This window comes from Xiphias gladius, chromosome 16, assembly GCF_016859285.1.
Source record: "Xiphias gladius isolate SHS-SW01 ecotype Sanya breed wild chromosome 16, ASM1685928v1, whole genome shotgun sequence".
NCBI lineage: Eukaryota > Metazoa > Chordata > Actinopteri > Istiophoriformes > Xiphiidae > Xiphias > Xiphias gladius.
The window spans coordinates 28,035,293-28,062,749 of record NC_053415.1 but is presented as its reverse complement, the minus strand read 5'-3'; the positions used below and the strand labels follow the sequence as shown (position 1 = coordinate 28,062,749).

The window sequence follows — 27,457 nt, the reverse complement described above, 5'->3', positions numbered from 1 at the left end:
GTTTTTTTATCAAGTTAGTTAAAATTCTAGGTTCAGCAGCTTATTGATCAATCTATTTATTTTGCGTTTTAAACCATCAACCGTAACTTAACCTTGAACACAAAAAGAATCAACGGAACCTTATAGAGACTCTCCACAACGTTGTTGTAAAAGATAATTTTAAATCATTTTTATCTTTTCATATATTTATTTAATTTGGATCTTATTTATGAATTCAGGTTCAGTTTAAGATGATTTTCAACGTACAGTTTGGCCAATTAGAAGCACAGAACGAGACACCAGGGTGGGTGTTCTTTCTTGCACATTTGAATTTGATCTATTTCATGTTTTTAACAGTTAACTGACCGAAACCCTGGTTTAAACATCATCTTAATCACCAAAAATTAAAAATGTTTAGTTCTTTTAGTAGCTTATGTTTAGTTTTCACTCTCTGGTTAACTTGTTCTAATTTTTTACTAATAATTGTACTGTTTGAGCTTGACTTCACTAGCAGTGATGACACTGGAATGAGAAGTTACATCAGCGTCTGATGTTTTTTGTTATTTTTTCCTGAAGAGAAACTGAGGATCATCACACCGCTGAAGGACACGGAGGGCAGTGAAGGTCAGGAGGTCGTGCTGAACTGCGAGGTGAACACAGAGGGAGCGAAGGCCAAGTGGCTGAAGAACGAGGAGACGTTGTTTGAGAGCAGCAAGTACGTGATGTTCCAGAGAGACAACGTCTTCTCTCTGAGGATCAGAGATGCCCAGAAGGGAGATGAAGCCAACTACAGCATCAACCTGCACAATCAGAGAGGAGAGCAGGCCAAAAGCTCCTGCAACCTCACCGTCAAAGGTCAGTGGTTCACAGCAGCAGGTTATATTGAAACAAGTATAGCAAGTAAAAAAATGATAATGCCCGTGGGACCAAAAAACGAAAAGTACTTAAATAAAAACCTTGTGAAGCTCAGAGGTTCTTACATTCAACCATAGACGAAACGCATTGTTTGACACGACAGTTTTCAGGGAATCCAAACAAAACATTTTTCCAACATAATGTAAATTGTTATTGATTTTGTGAAATGAACAATACGCGTTAAAGATGTTTACATTCTCCGAACGAAGGTACCACAACTCCTGGATACAGAGTGAATGAATGAAGCAGAATATTCAAACAATACCCAGCCCTGTAAATGACTCTGTAATTTTTAGAAGATTTACAGTGATGGACAGTTCCTCAGTGGCAGCAGAGGTGGAATGTAAAACTGGAGTTTGATGACGGGCAAAAAAGACTTAACCAATACCCATTTCCTGTGCCAAACTGGAGCTCTGTAATTCACAGATGCTCTGTATGAGAACGGTAACAAATAACTGACATTTTAGTTTGGCAACTAAAACTTGTCTTTTGCTCCTGATGGGCCCTGAACTGAAGTCTTTCTTCAACACTGGACACAGTTCTGCTTGCATTGAACATATGTCTGGTTTGTGTTGTTCAGAGGAGAGTCTGCGGATCGTGGTTCCTCTTGAGGACATCGACACTCAGGAGAAGAAGACTGTCAGCTTCTCCTGTAAGGTCAACAGGCCCAACGCCACTCTGAAGTGGATGAAGGCCGGCGAGGAGATCGCCTTCAGCAAACGCATCGTCTACAGAGTGGACAAAGAGAAGCACACACTGACCATCAAAGACTGCACGCTGGCCGACGAGGGCGACTACACCGCCGTGGCTGGAGACGACAAGTCCACCGCAGAACTGATCATCAGCGAGGCACCGACGGACTTCAGCGTGCACCTGAAGGACCAGACCATCACCGAGTTCGAAGATGCAGAGTTTTCATGCAAGTTGACCAAAGAGAAAGCAGATGTCAAGTGGTACAGAAACGGACGTGAGATCAGAGAAGGACCCAGGTACATCAACGCAGAACAGTCGGACCATCATTTATAAACATTTGAATGAGATGACTTTTTGACTTTAAACTTTTGACTAAGTAGTTCATTGTTTATTTTCCCAGATACACATTTGAAAAAGATGGAAAGATTTGCACCTTGCGTATAAAGGAGTGCAGACCTGATGATGAGTGTGAATATGCCTGTGGTGTAGACGAGAAGAGATCCAGAGCCAGGCTCTTTGTTGAAGGTGAGGTCCTCAGAATTTATTCTGTAGCAACCATTTGCTCAATATGAACTATATTTTCAGTATAGTCTAGTACCTGTTTTGTTCATGCTCTGTATGACCCTCATGAACCTCCTTCCGTCTTGCAGAGACCCCAGTGGAGATCATCAGACCACCACAGGACGTGTTCGAACCTCCAGGCTCGGACGTTGTGTTCGAGGTGGAGCTCAACAAGGACAGAGTGGAGGTGAAGTGGTTGAGGAACAATATGACAGTTGTCCAGGGAGACAAATACCAGATGATGAGCGAGGGTAAAGTCCACAGACTTCAGGTCTGTGAGATCAGACCCCGAGACCAGGGAGAGTACAGAGTCATCGTCAAGGACAAAGACGCCAAGGCCAAGCTGGAGCTGGCAGGTAAGAGCTCAGACAGGCAGGAAGAACCCCCCAAAACACCACCTCAGTCACTGTGGTGCAGCTCTTCCCTTTGTTGTTATCCTTTCTAACATTTTGACATATAAAAAATTCAGATAGTACAAATATGCCGTCGCAAAAAAAACAAAAAAAGCAAGACAACACAATAAACAACTATATAATCAAGAAGCCATTCAAAAGAAAAAAAGAAAAAACTTGGCAACTCCTTGTTCACTCTTAACCAGTACCCTGATCGCTCTCTAAGATGTTGCACCCTTAATGGAGTTTGTGTCATGAGTTTAAGCCACTCTATACCCCTCTGGTCTATGTGGGCTGTATGTGAACAGTCACATAAAATAAGCCTGTCTGCTACAATAAAACCTGTTACTGCAGTCAAAACTCTGCTTTAGTAAACCCTAACAGACACGTGTGGGAATTCTTTCCAACATATTGACCATGTAGATATGTGTCCACTTCCTTGTTACATTTCCAACATTTATTGTCCGTTTTAAACAGTTTGAGGAGTGTAAAATATCTATGTACATTTTAAAATGGATGACCTCCACGCATCCCTTGTAGCAAGATGTGTATGTCAGCTGGATTCAGAATCTGACTAGGCCTGCAAGGAATGATTATTTTCATTATCAATTAATCCATCGATTATTTTCCCAATTAATCAGTTTGTAATTTATCATGCATAAAATGTCAGAAAATGGTGAAAAATGGCATCTCAGTTTCCCAGAGCCCAACATAACATCGTCAGATGTAATGTTTTGTCTGACCAACAGTCCAAAACCCAAAGATTTACAGTTTACTATTATAAAAGAGAATTTTGGCATTCTGTCTTTAAAAAATAGCTCCAAAAATTAATCAATTAATGTTGTTCACATGCTAAATTGTAGCAGGTGAACAACACATGTAGAAATGTGTAGAAATGTTTAAGCAACAAAAGCATTTTATTTAAAGCAGCTATAATAAGCTTTTTATATGATATGACAATGTTCAGGAGTCTGGTAGTGATGAACTTCCTGAGACTTATCATCTAAACCTGAGGCTCCCCTTGTCTTTATGGAGCTTTTTATAGTAAGTTTCAGCTCATTGTTTCTCTGTCCAGACCACAGCTTTACTGCTCTCGTTCAGTCTCACCGCTCTCAGAGCGTCGTTTTCGGCCGCAGGGGGCAGATGTTTTCAGAGAAACAGCTGGAAAAAGTCACTGTCCGCTACTAACAGCTGACAGACGCAGTCAGAGACCAGCTGGTAAACATAGTGGAGCATTTAGCAGCTAAAGAGCCAGATGTTTCCCTCAGGAGCTGGTGGAGACCAAAACAAGAGCTAAAAGAGAGGAAGAACTGGACCTAGATTCATCAGGAGACTCAGACACCAGATCCGGCTGAAGGATCGTGTTGCTCTGTAACTGCTGGATGTGGAAATACACAACTGTTTGAGAACAAGTTCAACACATCAACTTAATAATGATCTATTAATAAATAATGATCATATGTCGGTGTTGTTCACTACTTGTTTTTCTGTTGAAAACAAGTGGACAAAAAATCAGTTTGTGCAGGTTTAATGAGTGAAAAATTAAAACAGCCCGATGGAGAACATGTGTTCAGGTGTTGTTGTCTCTCTGTGACAGTGTCTGCTTCCTTCCTCCTCCTCCAGCTGTGCCTCAAATAAAGACCATGGACCAGAGCTACGTCACAGATGTTGGGAAGCCCATTGTTATGGCCGTACCCTACACTGCCTACCCGAAGGCTGAGGCCAACTGGCTGTACAGCAACCTGAGTCTGCCCAAAGACAACATTCATACCTCCGTCGACCTCACAGAGTACCGGCTGAAGGACCCCAAGAAGTCCGACGAGGGCCGCTACAAGATCATCATCAAGAACAAACACGGAGAGGGGGAAGCTTTCATCAGCTTGGACGTCATTGGTGAGTTCTCTCAACACAAGTGCAAAGCTAAAACTGTTCCCTGACTCTTGTCATGTCTGCTTTACATAAAGAGAGACCAAAACCTGTTTAAACATTGGTCTACTACAGCAAGTTAAGTCATGTTAAGGCAACTTAACATTAAAATAACCATGAAATACTGGATACTGATGTGAGTTGATGGGATGTGAAAATTACACTCTGCTTAAAAGCAATTCTGTGTCCTATCAGAGTTATCATAGTCATCGGTTTCTCTAAATAGTGTTCAGGTCAACACCCCGGTCATAATTCTGACTGGGAAACTCTGACTTTTCTGAAACCTGCAATATAGTCAGCATTCAGAATAATCAAAACTAAATTCTATACTTTTATACTGATATTCTGTTATTTTTTTCAGTACACTATTTTTTAATCCTCACACGACCAACGCAACTCAAACATGAGCACAGTATGAGGCTTATTGGGTTTGGTATTTTCTGAATCTTAACAAAATAATCATTGATAGAAATATCTTCTTAAAACTGACAAAAACCTTACAATGTTGACACAAAGTCCCAGTATCACAATTCAGTTTTCCAGAAAAATCAATGAAAAAACCTAGTAAAGAGAGGATGAGATCTTTATTGACCTTGGAAACAGCAGATAAGAGACAATCTAAGAGACAATCTACAGAGTCCTCTATTATCTGTTATCTGATCACCCTGAAGATTTTTTGTTTTTTTTTCCCCCCAGATGTCCCGGGGCCCGTGAAGAACCTGAAGGTGATTGACACGGCAGACGGCGAGGTCAGCCTGTCATGGGAGGAACCCGAGAGTGACGGCGGCAGTAAGGTCATTGGCTACGTGGTGGAGAGACGCGACGTGAAGCGTAAGACCTGGACACTGGCCACCGACCATGCCGATAGTCCAGAGTACACGGTGACTGGCCTCCAGAAGGACTCCATGTACCTGTTCAGAGTCTGCGCCCGAAACCGGGTGGGCAGTGGACCTAATGTAGAGACTGACAAACCTGTACAGGCCAAGAACAAGTTTGGTAAGACTTGGTATACTGGTGTATTTTTTTTGGCAACTTTATTTTTATTGATATTTTCGTGTTAAATGAGTTAGTTGATATGGGCAACAAAATACAGGAACAGGGTCTGTCAGTGGAATTGGTAATAGGTTAGATCCTTTTCTGCCCTATGTAGGGAACACAAAGTAAGTACACATATGGTCAAAACTGATTTAAGACCTGTATCTGAATCTTAAATTTTAACTAGCTGTTATCTGCAAATGAAAAGTATTCACTGTGATGAGCTGACATCTTGATAGTTCAGTTTGTTATTTCACACAACTAGCACTGAGCAATGAGGCAACGGTTAAATCTAATATTAATGAAGAATAAAACCTCATCCACACCCCTGCTGAAAGTGATCAGCTTAGCAGATCATACCATGTCTGTCTCTTAAGCGAGCTCATGTCAATATGGAAAAATTTAAAGGAAAAACCCCAGAAAATATTAATATGGTCAGCCGTAATTATTTTTACCATATTTCCTCCAGCATTAATTTTATCGCTGCTGTGTCAGATACCAAAATATCAGATTTTGTTTAAAGTGAAAGTAACAGAAAATGGAAATACTCAAGAAAAATATAAGTACCTCCGAATTGTATGGCAAAGTACTTGAGTAAATGTACTCAATTTCCTTCCACCATTGGCCCTGGCTTCTAATCATAAGCCTGATGTTGGTGAATAACAATACAGACTCCAGGAAAATCCAGTTGTATTAAATCTTTCTTGTTGTCTTAAACGCAATATTTGCCCTTTAGTTGGCTGATTCTCCCAGGATGCTTCAGATTTTAGACATTTTTTTAATTTTGCAAGGTTAAAAAGAGGATTAAAAAACAGAAGTTAAGAGAACAAAAGTGGTCAAAGGATTGATCCATGAGCTACACCAAATTCAATTTGAGCAGTTGATGAGATAAAATCATTAATTGACATACTGTAAGATATTTACTTGTTAGATAAGGGAAGTAATCCAAGGCAGTTCCAGCAATACCCCTCCCTCTGCTGTCATTTGTTGAATGGATTAGATAAATGATACCTATTACATAATTTCTATCAAGAGCCAAATTTCTCAGAACACCAGAATGTTGCTCTCAGTTTACTTCTGTCTTCTGTTTATCATTTTTTTTAGATGTTCCCGATGCTCCTCTAAACGTGATTGTGGGCAACGTCACCAAGTTTGGCTGCACTGTCTCCTGGGAGCCTCCCGAGTCAGACGGTGGCTCTCCCATCACCTCTTACATCATTGAACTGCGCGACCGGACGTCGGTGAAGTGGTCGCCCATCCAGGTGACCAAAGCCGACGAGCTCAGCGCCATCATCAACGACGTCATTGAGAACAAAGAGTACATCTTCAGAGTCAGAGCCGAGAACAAAGCCGGTGTCGGCAAGCCCAGCGCCGCCACACAGCCCGTCAAGATCATGGATCCTATCGGTAAGTCTGGCTGAGAGAAGCTTCATCATCCCCTTAGTGTAGTAGTGTAGTACAGAGGAAGTCCTGATTCACTCCAGCACAGGAAATTAGACACGTGATTAACATCCAGAATTTGTATGCATGTATGTAGCGACCATTTAGAACCAAGTTTCCTCAGTGTAACTAGATATGCATAGCAGTATATGTTTGACCCCAAAGGCTCCTCCTTGCCCTTGAAAGGAGCTGATATGCAATCAGTGAAATAATAATTCTGTTATTTTACCTTGTTGATTTTTGCTTAGTCACAAATTTAACAGAAAGTTAATATCTACTTAATATGTAATTCTTTCCCCAAATTTCTTTACTCTCAAGCCGAAATTAGATGTTTTAAGTTAAACACAAACATAAGATACATGGAACATGATAAAACTATGTAAAAACAACGTTTTTAACAAGCTGACATAAAACGATGGGACAGTATAACATAAAAACCTGACGTGTATCCAGCCATCTACATTCAACACAAGTATTAATAGTTAAAACAGTGTCACCATCGTCCCCAACATCGTTGTTTCTGCTTTCTGTATCCGAACCCTGCAGAGCGTCCCAGTCCCCCTCTTAACCTGTCCTGGCAGGACCAGAACAAGAGCTCAGTGCAGCTCTCCTGGGAGACGCCCCTTAGGAACGGAGGCAGCATCATCACCGGATACATCATCGAACGCTGCGAGGACGGCAGTGGAAAGTGGCTCCGCTGCAACGCCCGCCTCTGCCCTGACCTCAACTACAAGGTACAGATAACAACTCAAATAAATCCTCATTTGCTGTTTCCTGTCAGATATGTGTGGACTTATTTTTGAAAGGTTTGTAACTGAATTTCCATAAAACAAGAGCCAAACTTTCACAGAGGGCTAAGTTAGTATTTCAGTCGACATCAAAAGCTTTTGTGTATTTTGTACAGCTTCAAAGAAACTTTGTCCAAATGACTTTAAGTAAAAGCCCCCCCATCTGTTTTCACTGTGAAAGCCCCTCCACTGCTTCACAGTAAAAACCTTTTAGCAGCTGTTTCACACTAAATGCCCGTCAGCAGCTTCCTTACAGTAAAAGTCCTCAGTGTATGTTTTAGATAAAAAGCCTCCAAGGACTCTATTGAAGTCAAGATGTGATAAAAAGGTGTGTGTGTGTGTGTGTGTGTGTGTGTGTGTGTGTGTGTGTGTGTGTGTGTGTGTGTGTGTGATGGGTCTTGGGGTAGCCAGCAGGACTTGCTGAACTTAATAATTGTTTAGTTTTTTTAATAAAGTGGCAACTTTAAGAAAGGTTTTTTTTCTGTGAAGCAGCCACAGGCATTCAGTTGCTTCAAACAACAGTTCGACTTAAGAATTACATTGTAATCCAGCAACCCCGGGCAGATTCATTCTCTAAAATTCCACTAATTTTTCTTTATTTTATTTTGACTCTCTACCTTTTTATTCAGGTGTCTGGTCTGAAATACGGAACCAGTTACAACTACAGAGTGTTTGCTGAAAATGCCGCCGGAGTCTCTGACCCGTCAAACATCATCGGACCTCTGCTGGCTGATGACTTGCATGGTGAGACAGACATTATCAATGACTCTTTAATATTTTTTTTAGTAGTTACATGTTATGTGAATTATATCAAACTGTTTTGAAGTAACATATTAAGTATTGCCGAATAGCACATAATAACCATTAAATTCCTGTAGCTTCTTCATAGTAAAATTCCTTCAGGAAAAGGCCTTTAGTGTCTAACAGGCAGGTTGACAGAAAATAGATTCTTAATGGAAGAAAATTACAGGTGGAATGTACCAAACATAAAAATTGAGTGCATTTAATGTTTCAGTTCCCATCATGCCTCTCTCTCCCTACTCCAGTTGGTCCAACCTTTGACCTGAGCGCTTTCAAAGACGGCCTGGAGGTGATCGTCCCCCACCCTCTCATCATCAGAGTCCCCATCACCGGATACCCGACTCCCGTCGCCAAGTGGACCTTCGGAGAGAAGGAGCTGACCACCGCTGACGAGCGTGTCTCCCTGATGACCAAGTCCACATTCACAGAACTGATGGTCACGCCAAGCGTCCGCCCGGACAAAGGCATCTACTCCTTGCAACTGGAGAACGACGTCACATCTGTCACTGGAGAGATCGAAGTCAACGTCATCGGTACAGCATTAAAAAAAAATACAGTTTTGTCTAAGTTGATCTGAAGTAGTTTGTGATTAGTTTCAAACATTAAAGAACTATTACTACAAACATTTTCTGGTTCAAAACTGCTTTAATATTTTGTATGATTTTGGCATTATTGTATTTCTGTTTGTGTCCTCCAGCTGCGCCCAGCGCACCAAAGGACTTCAAGGTCCTGGAGGTGACACGGCAGCACGTCCACCTGAGCTGGGAGGCCCCGGAGCACGATGGAGGAAGTCCTCTGACAGGCTACCAGGTGGAGAAACGGGACGTGTCACGCAAGACCTGGGTCAAGGTACGACATCAACATCTGCATTCTACGATAATTACAGCTGATGATTACAGTTCATGTTCTTCTCATGTATTTTAATCATTATTTTCATATTTATGGCTTTTTCATATTTCTCAAATGTGAAAATGATGATTATGTGAGAGGAACAAACTTGGATTGTTCATAAAATGTTCTAAACTAAATCATTTAAAATAATGCACCTTAAAAATCTTCAAGCAACATTAATATTCTGTTCACTATATCATCATAATCATGTATGCTGACCAATGTGACATGTAAGAACTTTGTTGTTTTTTTTTAAGATGTTATGATTTCATTGACAATTTTTGCCACATATACAGTTCAGCAGTTGCTATGAAAATTCTCAGGTGGAAAAAAGCTTGTTACAAAAAATGTATTATGAGCAAACCTCAAAGAAAAAAGGTAATAAAAGAAAGAAAATAAGTATATAAAATTGTTCTTCCATGAGGCCAGTTGGGTATTAATTCACAAGGCTTATTTTAACTTAATAAGTAATAAATAAAATGAAAACAATGATGTGAAAGAGTTTTGCACTTTGTTTTTTAAAGACATTTGAGTTAACATCAGTGTTAGCTGGACTGCACTTAGTGATAAAACCATTTTAGATGAAACAACAACAACCAACTCTTTGACATCTGAAAATAATTTCACTCCTTCACTCATCACTCTTTACTCTCTCTCAGGTGGTCACAGGTATCCAGGATCAGGAGTTCACCGTCACCGACGTGGTTGAAGGGAAGGAGTATCTGTTCAGGGTCACTGCCTGCAACAAGTGTGGACCAGGAGAGCCAGCGTACATTGACGAGCCCGTCAATGTCTCCTCTCCTGCCAGTGAGTCAGACCAGGGATTAAAATTTCTTAAAATTAAAACTCCGAATTAAGAAACTTTGTAAACCCTCCATATCATTTCCCCACCAGCTGTCCCCGACCCTCCAGAGAACCTGAGGTGGAGAGACAAGTCGGCCAGTGGCATCTTCCTGACATGGGAGCCACCGAAGTACGACGGTGGCAGTAGCATCCGAGGATACAATGTGGACCGCTGCCAGAGAGGAATGGATAAGTGGGAGCCCTGCGGGGACCTTGTGCCCGAGCTGAAGTGCCAGGTGACGGGTCTGATTGAGGGCCAGTGGTACTCCTACAGAGTCCGAGCCCTGAACCGACTCGGAGCCAGCCGGCCCTGCAAGGCCACCGACGAGATCCAGGCTGTTGATCCCAAAGGTACCAAGAGCATCTTCCTTTAGAGACCTGAAGTTTTCACTTTGTTCTAATTCTCTCACATACAAAAGGTACGAAAGAGTGAGGAGAACCAATCGTGATTATTTAAACAGTGCTAAATTAGAGCCCAATGTAAAGAATATTTGTATATTCTATATAATATTCACAGTATATGAGCTCAGTCCAAATTTTCCTTGAAGTGGACGAGCTCCAAAAAACACAAATTTGAGACAAACTCATTCCTAATTAACCACCCAATTTAGCCTCCAGGCAGAATCCAGAACATAATGAAATTAATCCTGTAACCTGTGTAGATAAACAAAACTCAAACTTGATTACCAAAAGCAGCAAGAAACCAGGGGGAGTTTTACACCAAATACTGTGAACTACACATAATGGCATGCTGGAAAATACACACAATTTTGTGTGTAGACATCTATGTTTTTCTCGTAATTAACAAGATACAACAAACTGCGATTCATTTCATTTGTCCCTTTCTGTTCTGATAAAGTTTCTGATAAAGTTAACAGTTCAACTTTTCCCAAACGCCCTGTTAATTATTCTCTGAACTGTAAACTCATGACTGACTCTCATCCTTATTGTCCATGCAGAACCTCCGGAGATTAATCTTGACGCAAAGCTGCTGGCCGGTCTGACCGCCAAGGCAGGCAGCAAGATCGAGCTCCCCGCCGAGGTAACAGGTAAGCCCGAACCCCGGGTGAAGTGGACCAAAGCTGACCTGGTCCTCAAACCGGACGACAGGGTGTCCATTGACACCAAACCAGGACACTCCACCGTCACTATTGCCAAGACCAAGAGACACGACAGCTCCACCTACATCATCGAGGCCACCAACAGCAGTGGCCGTGCCACTGCAACTGTCGATGTCAACATCCTCGGTAAGACCATTTAACAACGGAGAAAATTACAGGAATAAAAAAGGTTTTCTTAATGACTTTTTTAGTTTCTTGGTAATTAAATTTCAAATATTCTTTCCTCACACAGATAAGCCTGGTCCTCCGGCTGCCTTCGACATCTCTGAAATCACCAACGAGTCCTGCTTCTTGGCCTGGAACCCTCCACGTGACGACGGTGGCTCCAGAGTCACCAACTATATTGTCGAGCGCCGAGCTACCGACAGTGAGATCTGGCACCGGCTGTCCTCCACCGTCAAACAGACCACGTACAAAGCCGTGGGCCTGGTCAAGTTCAAGGAGTACATCTTCAGAGTCTTCGCTGAGAACCAGTTTGGTGTTGGCCCACCGGTTGAAAACCCATCCATCATCGCCAGATACCCCTTCGGTAGGTCACCTGACTGTAGGACTGAGGTTTATCACATGAATTTGTATTCTTAAGGGAAAAGATAACATTCTATGCTAGTGGATGTTGCTAGTGTGGAAGACATTTCTTAAAATCACAGACAAAAAGTGAATTAAGCCTCAATTTTAAAATATTAAAATCACCCAATTCTTTGGGGCTACAATGCTTTGTTCCAGTGGTTTTCTGTTCAGGTTTTTTCAATAATGTACCAGCCCATCTCAGGCTCAAGTAGATACTGTAGGTCCTTTCTTGGTCGGGTACATTTTTTTCTATCAGCAAAGACCTCAAGGGCTCTTTGTGTAAAAAGTGGATCATATGGTTAGGGTTAGCTTGGATGAAACTGATCCCTCCTGTCTTGTGCTCAGACACTCCTGGAGCTCCTTATAAATTGGTGGCTTCGGACATCGCCAAGGACTCGCTCACTCTGGCCTGGTATGAGCCTGATGAGGACGGAGGAAGCCCCATCACAGGATACTGGGTGGAGAGATATGAACCTGACCACGACAAGTGGATCAGATGCAACAAGCTACCCATCAAAGACACCAACTACAGGTGAGTCTAACTGGTCTATGAGTTTACACGGAGCTTTGTTGGATTTCACTGTGTTGATATGACATGTTTTCCTCTGCAGAGTCAAAGGTCTTCCCACCAGGAAGAAATACAAGTTCAGAGTACTGGCTGAGAATTTGGCTGGAACTGGAAAACCCAGCAAGGAGACAGATCTGATCCTCGTCAAAGATCCTATTGGTACAAAGACATTTACCCACTCATTTAGTTGTGTATGAGCATCTAGAATCCTTTCAGAGTGTTAAAAAGATCATGTTCGATCCTCATCCAGATCCTCCATGGCCTCCTGGTAAACCCACCGTGAAGGATGTGGCTAAGACTTCCTGCTTCCTGATGTGGACCAAACCGGAGCATGATGGCGGAGCAAAGATCGACGGCTACGTCATTGAGATGCTGAAGAGCGGTACCATGGACTGGATCCGCGTGGCAGAGAACATCAGCATCCTGGAGCACTTCCTGAAGGGCCTAATGGAGAAGCAGGAGTACTCGTTCAGAGTGCGGGCTGTTAACGTGGCTGGAGAGAGTGAACCCAGCGAGCCCAGTGACCCAGTGCTCTGCAAAGAGAGACTCAGTAAGAAAAACTGATACGTAGTCAAACTAAAACAGACACGTTAAACCAACACGCTAGAAGAGACACAACATATCAAACTCATAGTCTAGAACAGAGACATATTTAACTGATACTGTAGAACAGACAAACTTGGCAAGTAACTCTCTATAATAAACACAACATGTAAAACTGAATATCTAAAAAGACACATGTCAAACAAAAAAAGAAAAACAAAACAAGACAAAAAAGAAATTTTCTGATGTCGCCAATAGTCAAACAGATGCTCCAACATGGACAACATGTCAGCTACTGCTCACAGACGCGCCGTGTTAAACCAACAGACATCTTCATCGTATAATAGTAAATCTTTGAGAGCCTAACATGAAGAAATCTTTGTCTTAATCCCCTCAGACCCTCCTACGGCTCCTCGCTGGTTGGACGTCGTCAACATCAGCAGAAACAGCGCCGAGTTGAAGTGGACAGTGCCCGAGCGCGATGGAGGCTCACCCATCACCAACTATGTGGTGGAGAAGCGTGACGTCAGGCGTAAAGGCTGGCAGGTTGTGGACACCACAGTCAAGGAGCTGAAGTATACTGTGACCCCACTCAACGAAGGATCACTGTACGTGTTCCGCGTCGCTGCCGAGAATGTCGTGGGTGTCGGACCGTTCTGTGAGCTGGAGGACTCTGTGCTGGCCAAAGACACTTTCAGTGAGTTAGAGAGGAATTTTGGTGATTTATAGATTAATTAATTTAATCCGGACGGTGACGAAAATCCCCTGTTGACAAATGATTTTGTTTGTTACAGCTACTCCTGGGCCTCCGTACGCCCTAGCTGTCGATGCTGTCACCAAAAGATATGTGGACCTTCAGTGGGAGGCACCTAAAAACGATGGTGGCAGACCCATCCTCAGGTATATCTTTACTGGCAAGAGACTTTCAACAAAAGTAACAAAAGAAATTCACGTTTTTTCATGACCACCAGTTGAGGGATCAGTTTATATACATACTCCTCCCTCCAGGTATTCCATTGAGAAGAAGGAGAAGCTTGGAACTCGCTGGGTTAAATGCGGGAAAACTTCAGGTCCGGACTGTAAGTACAGAGTGACAGATGTCATCGAGGGAACAGAGGTTCAGTTCCAGGTCTGCGCTGAGAACGAGGCCGGTGTCGGACATCCGAGCGAACCAACCGAGATCCTCACCATCGAAGATCCAACAGGTTAGTCCTGTAATGAGTAATGGTCATTTAAAATTATCATAGAAAAGTAGAGTGCAAATAAAGTGTATATATTCTAAATCTGTCCTGCCCCCTTCAGGTGTCCCATCACCGCCCATCGAGCTGCACGTGACCGGAGCCAGCCGGGACTTCCTTTCCATCGCCTGGAAACCTCCGCAGAGAGATGGGGGCTGTCGCATCACCGGCTACCACATCGAGATGTGCGAGGCTGGAACAGAGAAGTGGATGAGGGTCAATTCCCGTCCAGTGAAGGAGCTGAAGTACCGCGTAGAGGAAGGTGTGGTCCCCGAGAAAGAGTACATCCTGAGAGTGAGGGCAATCAACGCTGTCGGAGTTAGCGAGCCCTCCGACATCTCCGAGAATGTTTTCGCCAAAGACCCTGACTGTAAGAATGTCCAACACTGTCCTTAAAGTGTCCTGTGCAAAGTTCCGTAAGTCATCCAATTTACAGAAAGGGGTGAATGAATAACATTTTTTTCTGTGTTTCCAGGTAACCCGACACTGGATTTCAACACTCTGGACCTGGTTGTTGTGGAAAAGGAGAAGCTACACATCCCAGTTCCCTTCAGAGCCGTTCCCTCACCCAGAATCACCTGGCACAAAGACGGCAAGGAGCTGAAGGCCAGCGAACGCCTCGGCTTCAGGCCAGTGTGACATTTCATACCTTCCAAGATGTTTTTTTTGTTTGCTTAATTCAGAATTTGAATTATATATGTGCCTCCGAAAACCAAAGATCATATAAAAAACAAAGAATGACCCAGCTGAATTTTTTCGTACATCAGTCAATATTCAACATATCCAATATAATTTATCTAATAATGTTTAAGGTGATATTTGTTGTTCAATAAAACAATGAATATCACATAAATCACACAATATCACACAAAGTTTGTTTCTTTTCTTTTTTTTTTTTTCTTTTTTTTTAGCTGTACTCAAAATGCCCACCACAATTCAGACTACAAAATTTGAAGTTGCTGCAAAACTGACTGACTGGTCATTTAATATGAAAGATAACACTAGACAAAAACAATTACTTAATAATAAGATAAAAATAAAAATATACTTAATGAGATAAGAAAAATTATAAATAATAGTTTACATTAATAAACATCTGTTAACACAGTTAACACAGTATTGACTGATAGTTCCCAAACAAAAAATGCTAATTGGGCCTTTATCAAGTCACTGAATTCAAATCATTTCATAAAAATCAGTAAGTCTTTGACCATTATGTTCATTTGTCATTCATAATGTTAAATAATTAACAAAATTCCAAAGTTGGTAACAAGAGTACTTAAAAACAGCAGATGTGTTATTATAAAGCTGCACCTAACGATTATTTTCATGATCGATTTATTCCTGTATTACTTTCTCAATCATCCATCAAATGTCAGGAGTCCAAGGCGACGTCTTTACATATCTTGTTCTGTCCGACCAGTTTTCCGAAACCCAAAGAGATTCAGTGACATGAAAAACAGGAAAAACAGCGAGTCCTGTTAGTGGAGAAGCTGAAACCAGATCATTTGGGGGATTTTTGCACAGAAAATGACTTTACTTGCTGTTTAATTTTCTGTCGGTCAACTAACTGATTAATCAACTAATTGTTTCAGCTCTAATTCAGTATCAGAAGTTGAATTCAGAATAATCATTCGTCTTTCGTCTTAAACACGATTGGTGCTGCTTCAGGGTTCAATTAAATTTATGTCTTTCATCTTCATCTTTTGAGGTCTGGTGACGTCTGTCAGTGTGAGCAGCAGTGACTGATGGGATTTTTTGTGTTCAACAGGAAGGAGTATACTTCCTGTCACCTGGAGATTGACTGCAGCCTACATGCTGATGCCGGAGTGTACAAAGTGACTCTGGAGAACACACTGGGAGCCGCCAGCGCCACCATCAATGTCAAAGTCATCGGTACTCAATCACACACAGTCTTTACCTTATCACGAAGACATTGATCTCTTGGTCTCCGGGCAGTAGATAATTTTTTCACACGTCTCTGGGTCTCTGTCTTCAGGTCTTCCTGGTCCCTGTAAGGAGATTGTGGCCTCCGAGATCACAAAGAGCTCCTGTAAATTGTCCTGGGATCCTCCAGACTACGATGGCGGCAGCCCGATTCTTCACTACGTCCTGCAGGTCCGAGATGGAAGCGTGTTTTTATTTCTGAGCTGTGGTGATGGTTTCTGATCTGACTAGAACCCTGAGGATACTGCTGAGTTTGTAAAATAATCTAATGTTCTTTTGTTTGTGACTTTTATTTATTTCTGCGTGTGCAGCGGCGTGAGGCCGGCAGGAGGACATACGTCAATATGATGTCTGGAGAGAACAAGTTGAGGTGGACCGTCAAAGACCTCATCCCCAGCGGAGAGTACTACTTCAGAGTCCAGGCCGTCAACAAGATCGGAGGAGGAGAGTTCATCGAGCTACGCAACCCGGTCATTGCAGAGGACCAGAAACGTAAGAAAATCTCTGTCGTTACAAGTTTGTTATAATACTGTACATAAAAATGGATTTTGTATTGATTATTAGTGGACCACTCCAACAGTTGTACATGGCGATCAGTTTACTTGACATGAGGAGCTCTACACAGGGTTACCACTGCTTGGGTTTAGAGATGAACATGTTCTATGGAGAGTCTGCTTTACAACAATGTTTAGAATGGGGAAAATTTTGGTTCAGTTCTCCTGAATTTGTAGTGAAATTGTAAAATATTAACAAAACTTTTTAAATTATTAAGATTACATGACGAGTTTAATCGAGTTTTAATTCTAAATACAGAAACATTTTGGACTTTCATAGAAAATTAAGCCGCTGTACATGGCTTTCAACAGAATACACCAACCAGCCACAACATGAACTGGTAACTGGTTTCAATGTTGTGGCTGATCAGTGTTAATCATTCCTCTGAGTGAATGAATCTTGTTTCCAAAAGTTAACGCATGCATAAAAACTCTTTGGCAGTCTGTGTCCAACAGATTTCTAACTGAACTCGGTCTCTTGTCCCAGATGCTCCCGACCCACCGGTAGATGTCGAGACCCACAACCCCACGTCCAGCACCGTCACTCTGACCTGGAAGCCTCCCATGTATGACGGCGGCTCCAAGATCATGGGCTACGTCCTGGAGAAGCAGCAGAGGGGCGAGGACAAATGGGAGAGGTGCAACGACTTCCTGGTGCCCGTCCTGTCCTACACTGTCAGAGGACTGACGGAGGGCAAGAGCTACACTTTCAGAGTCAAAGCCGAAAACGCGGCTGGAGTCAGCGAGCCGTCACGCAACACACCGTTCGTCAAGGCCTCGGACGCCATTGGTAAGGATGACGTCGGCTCCCGACAACCACCAGGGGAAACATCTAGCCTGGCTCTGTGTAACCCTGGGAACTAAATCCAAGTCAGACACATAATCCTACCATAAAACCACAACATTTTTACACTGTGGTTTTGTACACAATAAACAAAGTTAATCAGTGAACTTTCGAGAAGCTGGTATGTGGATTTTGTTTCAGTAACTGACTTTCCTGTTAAATAGTCCTGTAGCCGTCATGTTTTCAGCTGAATTCTTTGTTGATTTTACTCCTGTTCTCTCTCTCAGATCCTCCAAAGGTTTTCCTGAGCGGCAGCCTGCAGTCCGGTCTCAGTGTGAAGCGAGGCTACGAGATCTGCCTGGATGCCAACATTTCCGGTTCGCCATACCCTGAGATCACCTGGTACTGGAACAACCAGGTGATCCGGCCTGAGCCGCTCCGCAAGAGGACAGCAAAGCCCCTGAAGAAGAAGGTAGAGAAGAAGGTGGAGGAGAAGAAGGAGGAGGAGAAGAAGGAGGATGGTGAGGCCGTGAAGAAAGAGGAGAAGAAGGAGGGAGAGGTGAATGAAGGAGAGGAGAAGAAGGAGGCGGAAGCCGCAGAGCCGGAGGTGGAGGAGTCCGACTACCCGACGATAAACGAGCGTCTAACCATCAACAACAGACGCAGGGGCACGTCCTCCGTTGTCATCAAGGACTCAATTCGCCCCGACCACGGCATCTACATGGTGAAGGTGGAGAACGACCACGGCATGGCCTCGGCAACCTGCGAGGTCAACGTGCTCGGTGAGAATTTTTTTTCTTTTCCTGTGTTTGCTGTTTTGTTCTGGTGTCAAGTCCATTTTAGTTATATAGCCCATATTTACAAATCCATCCATCCATTTTCTACCGCTTATCCAGAGTCGTATCACGGTGGCAGGGGGTTAAGCAAGGTAGTCCAGACTGGTCTAGGTAGTCCCTCACCTGAACTCCTCCTGGGGGATCCCATGCCATATGAGATATATAGTCTCACCTGTTCAAATCAGAAATCACAAATTTTTTTGTGAGGATTTTACGTGTTTTTTTGGAAAACTTATTTTTAATAATAATTTAATTTTAAAAAATGAAATCCAGGGATATACAGTGTATAAATTGTGTATTATCAACAATTTTTAAGAAATTACTCGATTAAATTACAACAATTTGACAATCAGACAATTACTCTCTTGTCTCTAAGTCTCTTTAAAAATGACCTTAACAATTTATTAATTTTATTTTAGTTGCTGTCTACTGTAATATCTTCAAAATATTTTAAGTAACACATACAACAACAACAAATATGTACATTTAAGAAGGAAAACCAAAGCTTTGTGATTTTAAAAAATTTTACCAATTTAAATACGCGTAGACAGAGACAATGTTTCAAAAGTGTATTTGTAAAATTATATTATGAAATTACAACAATTTGACAATCAGACTAAGCCAGAAATATTAAAATACAGTCAAGTGTAAAGTTTTTGGTTAATTGTTATAAACCTTTTTTCATTACTGTTACATTTTAAAGACTGAATGATTGATTAATTGAAAAAAGTATGCTATTTTGTTTTCTATTCTGTTACCAGTTTGATTTTTGTGTCATTTTAGTTAGTCGTGTTTTAGTAGTAGAAGTTACATTTACATACATTGAAAAAAAAATAGTGTTTTGTAGATTGACATATTAAGATAAAGTAAAACAAAAAAAAAGACACAATAAAACTTTTAAAAACTATTCTATTCTTTTCTTTTATATTGTCTACTATCATTCCTTAGGTGTTTTGCGTTTTATGTCATTTATTATTCGATGTTTAGTTACATACACATAATTATACATTAGAAACAAATTTTAACAAATTACTTCACAAACTAAAATACCAGCTGTACATGTTGACAGTTTTAAAAGGTTTTAAAAGAAAATTTGTGAAATTAAAGTGTGAAAATATGGACATACTTTTTAAACAAAAAACATGCCTGTACAATTGTATAAATTTTCGATTTTTAACTGATCTTAAGAGAATTGTTCCCAAAAATACCAAGTTTATGTGTAGACAGAGACAGTGTTTCGGGAATGGATTTGTGAAATTGAATGATGAAATTAGGAAATAATTAATTACATCAGAAATAAAAACATTAAAGTTTTGGTAAATTGTAATGTGTGTTGAAAACGTATTCTATTTATTTTTCTACTCTAATGTTCTTTTACAGTTATTTAGTATCAGATGTATAGTTATATATGCAAACCTATTTTTAAATCAGACATGCAGTATATATATATACTTTATTATAAAAACCAAAGCTGAAATTGTAGAACTTGTGTATTTTCAACAAATTGTAACAAATTACTCCTTAAAATATCAGCTGTAGTTGTACACAGACAGTATGTCAAAAGCAGATTAAATAATATTATGAAATTATTACAGTTTGACAGAGACCTGTAACGTTTTTGGCAAATAATGGAGATTTTTGATAGGAAAAAATTGTTTGACACATTTGTTTTGAGGTTTATACAGTAATTGTCTGCCTTACCTTTTGGAAATTTTAAAGGCTGAAATCATTTCGTCTGTCCTCAGATACTCCCGGTCCGCCTGTGAACTTCAGTTTCGAGGAGGTGAGGAAGAACTCTGTGATCTGCAAGTGGGATCCCCCTCTGGATGATGGTGGCAGCGAGATCCTCAACTACACTCTGGAGAAGAAGGACAACTCGAGGCTGGAGATCGGCTGGATCACCGTCACCTCTACACTGAGAGGATGCCGCTACCTGGTCCCCAAACTCATTGAGAAGAAGGAGTACATATTCAGGGTTGTCGCCGAAAACAAGTTTGGTGCTGGTCCTCCTTGTGTCTCCAAGCCACTCATCGCCAAGAATCCTTTTGGTATGGCATCATTTTTACAGCACTGTTACTCCTGGTCATGCTACCAGTTAAGCTACTTTTTGTTTTTGAACTTAATACTCTAAGTAATACTGAAATGAAATTTGTTTTAGTTGTAAATAAGAGGTTCAAAAGACGAGTCAATTGACATTAACTACCATGTCAAACGTTCAACAATCATCAGATATAGCAATTTAATGACTTTGACTGCTCATCAAAGTCTGTTTTACATATATAACTCATGCGTTTGATAAACGCATTTAACTTAGTCATATAAGAAATGCTTCTTTTTGTTAGCTTATAATGTTAGTTAGCATACATTTATGTTAACTTACCATTGTTGTTAGTTTACCAAAACAATCACCCCTTTCAAAGCTATAAACGTTTAATCATTTTGACTCTGTAAGACATATTCTACACTGTTCTCTGAACAAGACACAAAAGACGATATTTGAATAAAATACAGTTAACCTTTTAAGGACAAAGTGAATTCAAAGATACATAAAAAGTAGTAATGATACAGTTTTTTTTAGTGTTGAAATTGGAAAAATGCTCTTTATGTGGCAAAAATAAAAACTTTAAATTCAACATACAGTTAAAATTGAATGGCACTCAATTTTTTCTGCTGTCCCGTCCCTTTATCGTCCTCAGAACCTCCCGAGGCTCCTGATAAGCCACAGATTGCTGATATCACGGCCCACAGCATGCTGGTCACGTGGAACGAGCCGAACGACAACGGCAGCCCCATCTTGGGATACTGGGTGGAGCGTCGCGAGATCAACAGCTCACACTGGGCACGTGTTAACAGGTGTGGAAACACTTTGACAAATCCTGTTTTCTGCTCTAATTTGTGCTATGATTCATAAAAAAGTTGGTATTGGCCGATGCGTGGGGAAATATGAGAGGATATTGATAAAAATTTTACCAAAATTCTTTTTGATGTTTCTGAATGTCGCCTGTCTGTCCCGGACTTCAGGAACATTGTCCCCGATACTGAGCTGAATGTTGAAGGTCTGCTGGAGGGGATGACTTACATCTTCAGGGTGGCAGCTGAAAACCAGGCCGGCCCAGGAAAGTTCAGCGTCCCCTCTGAACCCAAGACGGCCCAGGCTCCGATATGTAAGTAAACTTTTACTGTGTGTTTAACCCTGTGTTTAGTACAGAACTGCCAAAGTGTAGCACAGTATTTGGCATCACCAAATGTTTGGCTGTTGGTCATATCCAACAAATGCATTGTCCATTTTTGGGAATACTATACATATTTGAAAAAAATGTTACAAACTTTTTCAGAACCTACAATCATGAAGAAGCATCATAAAAGTCATGAACAGGATACTTATGTCCATGGAAACATAGTCAGTCTCAGAGTTAACATGTCTCATCTGTGCTTATTTGTGACACTGCAGTACCTCCTGGACCACCAGTTGCCCGGGTGGTGGCGACCACCGACTACTCCATTGATGTAGAGTGGGACCCACCTGCTGACAATGGTGGAGGAGAGATCCTGGGATACCATGTGGATAAGGTCAGACCATCAAATCACCGCTGATACTTCTTTTACAGCTTTGCTCACATTTGTTTTCAGCTTCCTGCCTCGCTGTAGCCGCAGGTTCTCATTTGTTGAATCTGACTTTCTCCACTCAAGACCATAAACTGTATGTTCTTTCCAAAACTAGTGTACAGTCCATTAATGTTGACTTTCTCATCACAGATGATATCTTGGTGTAATAATGGATCCAAATCTTAATTTTAGGAAACATGTATAAAAATGTTATGTTTACATTGTGACCTGCCAAGGAACTGCAGATGAAAATTAGCTTTAAGCTAATTCTGGTACATTCCAGAAAATGGTAACATATATGTTTAATATTGTACATGTTCCCTTGCACATGAAATAAAGAATGAAATAGACAGTCTTGTTTCCAGTTCAGACTAATCTTCTTTGTTCTGTTGTGTTCTTCAGACCATGGCTGGTACCAAGGACTGGTCCAGGTCTACAGAGCGTCCTTGGAAGACCCGGGCCTTCACTGTCTATGGAGTCCGTGAGGGAGCCAAGTACCTGGTCAGAGTCATTGCCTGCAATGCTGCTGGAGAGGGAACACCAGGATTCACAGAGTCTGTGTTTGTCAAGAATCCTGCAGGTCAGCCAAAAAAACTAAACAAAACAAGACAGAGAAAAAAGAAAGATGCTGAAATTGGGATGTAATTAGGTCAAACGTTGTCTGTTTCAGTGTTGATGTAAATCTCTTTTTTTGTTGTTGGCTTCTATCCATTGTTGCTGGTTGCCCTCCTCAGAGTTGCCAGTGATTGAACTGAACCTGTCTGTCAAGAATGGCGTGGTCATCAGAGCAGGAGAGACACTCCGTGTACCTGCTACAGTCACAGGAAAACCCTACCCGTCCATCACCTGGACCAAGGACGACAATAAACCTGACAAAGACCGCGTGGAGATCCTCACTGAGGGCAATGACAGCATTGTTTCAATCAAGAATGTCCAGAGGAAGGACTGCGGCAAATACCAGATCTCCGCTTGTAACCCCAGCGGCACCAAGGCTGCTTGGACCAGAGTGGAGGTTATGGGTGAGTGGAAGTCAAGGAAGTGAGGGCAGGACTTGAGGCTAAAACTCGACAGTTAACTTGAAATTAATTGATGCTACAAATTAAAAATGAACACTTACATTGTTTTATCTTCAGATGTCCCTGGACCTGTCACAGACCTGAAGCCTGTTGTTGTCACTCGTAAGATGATCTTCCTGAACTGGGATGACCCTGAGGATGACGGAGGCAGTGACCTAACTGGCTTCATTGTGGAGCGAAAAGATGCCAAGATGCACACATGGAGGCAGCCTGTTGAAACCACCTCCTCCAAATGTGAGTGTGTGGGCATCATGGAGGGACAGGAGTACATGTTCCGTGTCATCGCCAAGAACAAGTATGGCATGGGTCCGCCCGTCGAGCTGGGGCCCATCAAGGCTGTAGACCCACAGGGTAAGTCCAGATCAAGATTTCAGTATTTAGGAGTGGCATGATAAATGGTCTCGATTTAAGAGTGGATTTGTACTTAAAATTAATTGTCACTTTGGTGGTTTTGCAGGCCCACCATCATACCCCGAAAAGTTCCATTACACTGAGCGCACCAAGAACTCTATCACATTGGCCTGGAAGCCACCTCGTAATGATGGAGGCAGCCCTGTCATCGGCTACTTTGTTGAGAAGAAGAGGCAGGACCAGCATGCCTTTGAGCCTTGCAACACAGAAATCTGCCCAAACATGACAATGACTGTGGAGGGCCTGGACGAGGCCTGGATGTATGAGTTCAGGATCAAGTGTGCCAATCTAATTGGAGAGAGTGAGCCATCCATCCCACTTACTGTGGTCATCCAAGATGATGAAGGTAAGGCAGACTCTTTGAAATGGTCCTAAAAACCCCTAACACTACTATTCAAAATGAATAGTATCAAACAGTTAGTATATCAATGGTGCACACTAGTGTTTTTCTTTGCCTGCTTATCTGTTTTGTTCCCATCCTGTACCTCTAAGTGGCTCCTGAGATCCACATGCTGAAGCACTTCAAGGGTGACTCCCTTACCGTGAAGAGGGGTGAACCCATTGAAATCCCTGCCGATGTCCTAGGACTCCCCATCCCTAAGATTGAGTGGTCTAAGGACGACTTGGTGATTGCGAAGCCCACTGAGACTTTGCTGATGGAGACCGAAGTTACCGGTAGGATGAACTGCAAGACTACACTATCTGTCCCAGCAACAAACAGGAGGGACCGCGGCAGCTACACTGTGTCTGCCTCCAACAACATGGGCACAGCAACGCATACCATCTTTGTCATGGTGCTGGGTGAGTTGAAACATGCCACTGACTTAGGTAGAGGCAGGAAAGACTGGACATCCTACGTAGTATATAAGACAGAATAGTGTGCAGTATATGAGTGCAGGACAAATTAGTCTGTTGAAGTTTCAGAATAACCGGCTGACAGTTTTCCATTTAAACCCATGTTCTTCCCTCAGACCGACCACTTCCACCCAGGAATGTGACAGTGTCCAACATCAAGGCAGAGTCCTGCTACCTCCACTGGGATGCACCACTTGATGATGGTGGCAGTGAGTTGACCAACTACATTGTTGAAAAGAAGGATGTGGTGACAGAGGGGCTGGAGCTGGAAGAGGGACAGGAAGCTCCGCCTGAACCACAGTGGGTGGAGGTTACCAACAGTATCATTGATAAGAAATATGGGGTATGTCCTAATAACAACAAAAACAATGATTATAACAATAAAGGTTTTCATGGGTCTTTATGGGTCTTTAAAGTCCTATTTGACTTACTGGTAACACCACATCCCTGTCCTGCAGATGTGGAACCTCGAGACTAACAAGACTTACTTATTCCGGGTCCGAGCTGAGAACCGCTATGGTAAATCTGACCCCTGCACGACAGAGGAAGTCCAGATCACAGACCCCTTCGGCCTTCCTGGCCCACCCGAGAAACCAGCCATTGCATTGTACTCTAAGACCTCCATGACCCTGACCTGGGAGCCTCCCAGGGACAACGGCGGCTCCATGATTATCGGCTACTGGCTGGAAAAGAGGGTGAAAGGCACCAACTACTGGGCCAGAGTCAACAAGATGCCGATCACCAAGAGGGGCATAAAAGGCTGGGAGCACCAGGTGAGCTGCTGGGACTTTGTTTCAGTTCTTAAAGAACCCTCTCACTTGGAAAACATAGGGTCTGCATTTGAACTTTTATCACCTTCCTACATACAAAAGTAGAACACAGGGTAAACCCAAACAGACCTATAGGATGGTTCGTCACTGACCTTTATGGAGGTCTGTTACATAGATTTAGAGAATATTGCATACAGGCAGTTAACATGGTCTGCCTAATTCCTTAAGGAAGGTCCATTCCTTACTCTTAATATGATCTGCCATAGAGCTTTAGGATGCTTCATCTCAGACCAATAGGAAGGTCGATCACAAACCTTTAGAAAGGTTAGGAACAGCCCTTTAGAATGGTCTAACAAATGGTCCTTTGTAGACCTTCAGTCCATCAAAAACCTTTATAAATTCTGTTGCATGTCCAAGACCTTCAAGCGGATTCTTAAGAGATCTTCAGGATGGACTTTCACAGATATTAGGAAGGTCTTTTAGCCACAGAAGACACACACATTTGTGCTTGGGAGTCAATGACCACCAGACATTAAATACTTATCTTTCTTTGTCTCCCAGGTGACTCGTCTGTTTGAAGGAATAGAGTACGAGTTCAGGGTTGCTGCCTGCAATTCTGCAGGAATTGGACCATTCAGTGGACCATCTGACTCTGCCTTAGCTGTCGATCCACTTAGTGAGTAAAAAACAACAGGCTTCTTTTTAAAGCATCAGATAATAAATAAGTCTGGTGTTGACCAAGTGATTTACCCCAGTCCTTTCTTAAAAAGGGTGATGAATGATATATTTGAGTTTCCTGTAATGGATAGTGTTTCACATACTGCTGCTTTCCCCTCAAGCTCCACCAAGCATGCCTGCTGCTCCTGAGGTGGCTGATAAAACAAAGCACAGCGTCACACTGTCCTGGAAACCACCAGAGAGGGATGGAGGAAGCCCCATCAAGGGCTACATCATCCAGATCCAGGATGAAGGGACATCCGATTGGGTGAGGGTGAATGACCCCGACACCCTTCACCCCACAACTGAATTCACTGTGCCCAGCCTCCGTGAGCTGAAACGCTATCGCTTCAGGATCATCGCTGTCAATGACATCGGCGAGTCCGACCCCAGCCCCCGCACCAGCGAGGTTCTGGTTGAGGATATACAGCGTATGTCCTACTTTAAATTCTCACTACAATAAATAAATAACTTTCATCACTGTCCAAATGTTTTCCTGTGTATGTGTCTCTGTCCTACATTGATGTTTCAAATTATGTTTCTTACTTGACAGTTGCACCTTCCATCACCATCGACGTGATGGCCGATGACCTGCTGTGCATCCGTGCTGGAGATCCAATCAGGATACCTGCCACCATCAAGGGCCGCCCTGTTCCCAAGGTGACTTGGGACTTTGATGGCAAAGCCAAGTCCCACAAGAAGAACAAACTGCACACGCTGCCCGTGGACTCCGAGGTGAGACCTTCAAAACAACACTATGATTTTCTCTCCATACTTCCCAGTAAAATTTCCTCATTCATGTCACTTTTTTCTTCACAATAAAACAATGTTAGGAAATTTTCAATAAAGCGTTTCAGATATTCTTATTTTCTGTAAATCCTGAAAAAAACACCTCTTGAAGCACTACTTATAATTTGTATTTACATTTTTGCTGTTTTTTTAATGTTATTTATTCTAAACTATACTTTTTGAAGAACACCGTCTTCTTTAAAGGTCACCTGTATTCATGTTTTATGGATTTCAGTCTAATTTCCTCAATGTTTTTGTGTATTTAGGTTGAGTCCACAGACACCACATCCATTGTGAACATCCCGGTAAGCATGAGGAGCCACTCTGGACGCTACACCATCACTGCCAAGAACAAGTCCGGACAGAAACACGTCAACGTCAGAGTCAATGTCCTTGGTATGTCTTTCTTGTTTTTATATGGACTTCGACCATGCATACATCCCTAAACTGTTTGACCACAGACCTGAGAATGTTTTTTCTGCAGAGTTTCTTCAGTAGAAGGGTGTCAATATGTTTTGTTGTTTTTGGATGTCTAACTGTATTTTTTCCTGGGTTAAGATGTCCCTGGACCTCCAAAGGACTTGAGGGTTACTGACATAACTCGGGCTACTATGAGGCTGATCTGGAAACTCCCCGACAACGATGGAGGAGAGAGAATTAAGAGCTACTATATCGAGAAGAAAAGTGTCAATGACAAGGCCTGGACCAAGGTAAACTTTGCTCAGTCCATTTGGACGTTTGTTTATCTTACTTTATTCAACCGTTTCAAATAAGTTTCAATTTCTACAGGTCTTATGTCAACATGTCATTT

General features: G+C 42.1%; 1 protein-coding gene across 1 annotated transcript in view; it reads left to right on the top strand.

Moving 5' to 3' along the window:
* Positions 1-27,457, top strand: part of ttn.2 (titin, tandem duplicate 2) — a 247,977-nt gene that overhangs the window by 138,844 nt on the left and 81,676 nt on the right. The window contains exons 99-142 of the mRNA XM_040148607.1: positions 556-834; positions 1,475-1,883; positions 1,988-2,112; positions 2,238-2,504; positions 4,164-4,433; positions 5,163-5,462; positions 6,606-6,908; positions 7,488-7,675; positions 8,359-8,473; positions 8,776-9,063; positions 9,228-9,379; positions 10,081-10,228; positions 10,316-10,615; positions 11,224-11,511; positions 11,618-11,914; positions 12,298-12,484; positions 12,564-12,679; positions 12,771-13,070; positions 13,461-13,760; positions 13,858-13,963; positions 14,072-14,268; positions 14,366-14,671; positions 14,777-14,930; positions 16,073-16,197; positions 16,301-16,419; positions 16,560-16,740; positions 17,290-17,592; positions 17,874-18,368; positions 20,168-20,470; positions 21,119-21,275; positions 21,444-21,586; positions 21,874-21,992; positions 22,431-22,608; positions 22,763-23,047; positions 23,162-23,455; positions 23,562-23,861; positions 24,008-24,316; positions 24,487-24,713; positions 24,829-25,143; positions 25,702-25,816; positions 25,980-26,288; positions 26,411-26,592; positions 26,913-27,042; positions 27,205-27,356. Of these exons, the coding sequence (XP_040004541.1) occupies positions 556-834; positions 1,475-1,883; positions 1,988-2,112; positions 2,238-2,504; positions 4,164-4,433; positions 5,163-5,462; positions 6,606-6,908; positions 7,488-7,675; positions 8,359-8,473; positions 8,776-9,063; positions 9,228-9,379; positions 10,081-10,228; positions 10,316-10,615; positions 11,224-11,511; positions 11,618-11,914; positions 12,298-12,484; positions 12,564-12,679; positions 12,771-13,070; positions 13,461-13,760; positions 13,858-13,963; positions 14,072-14,268; positions 14,366-14,671; positions 14,777-14,930; positions 16,073-16,197; positions 16,301-16,419; positions 16,560-16,740; positions 17,290-17,592; positions 17,874-18,368; positions 20,168-20,470; positions 21,119-21,275; positions 21,444-21,586; positions 21,874-21,992; positions 22,431-22,608; positions 22,763-23,047; positions 23,162-23,455; positions 23,562-23,861; positions 24,008-24,316; positions 24,487-24,713; positions 24,829-25,143; positions 25,702-25,816; positions 25,980-26,288; positions 26,411-26,592; positions 26,913-27,042; positions 27,205-27,356 (10,136 nt within the window). The remainder of the gene's footprint in view (positions 1-555; positions 835-1,474; positions 1,884-1,987; positions 2,113-2,237; positions 2,505-4,163; positions 4,434-5,162; positions 5,463-6,605; positions 6,909-7,487; positions 7,676-8,358; positions 8,474-8,775; positions 9,064-9,227; positions 9,380-10,080; positions 10,229-10,315; positions 10,616-11,223; positions 11,512-11,617; positions 11,915-12,297; positions 12,485-12,563; positions 12,680-12,770; positions 13,071-13,460; positions 13,761-13,857; positions 13,964-14,071; positions 14,269-14,365; positions 14,672-14,776; positions 14,931-16,072; positions 16,198-16,300; positions 16,420-16,559; positions 16,741-17,289; positions 17,593-17,873; positions 18,369-20,167; positions 20,471-21,118; positions 21,276-21,443; positions 21,587-21,873; positions 21,993-22,430; positions 22,609-22,762; positions 23,048-23,161; positions 23,456-23,561; positions 23,862-24,007; positions 24,317-24,486; positions 24,714-24,828; positions 25,144-25,701; positions 25,817-25,979; positions 26,289-26,410; positions 26,593-26,912; positions 27,043-27,204; positions 27,357-27,457) is intronic.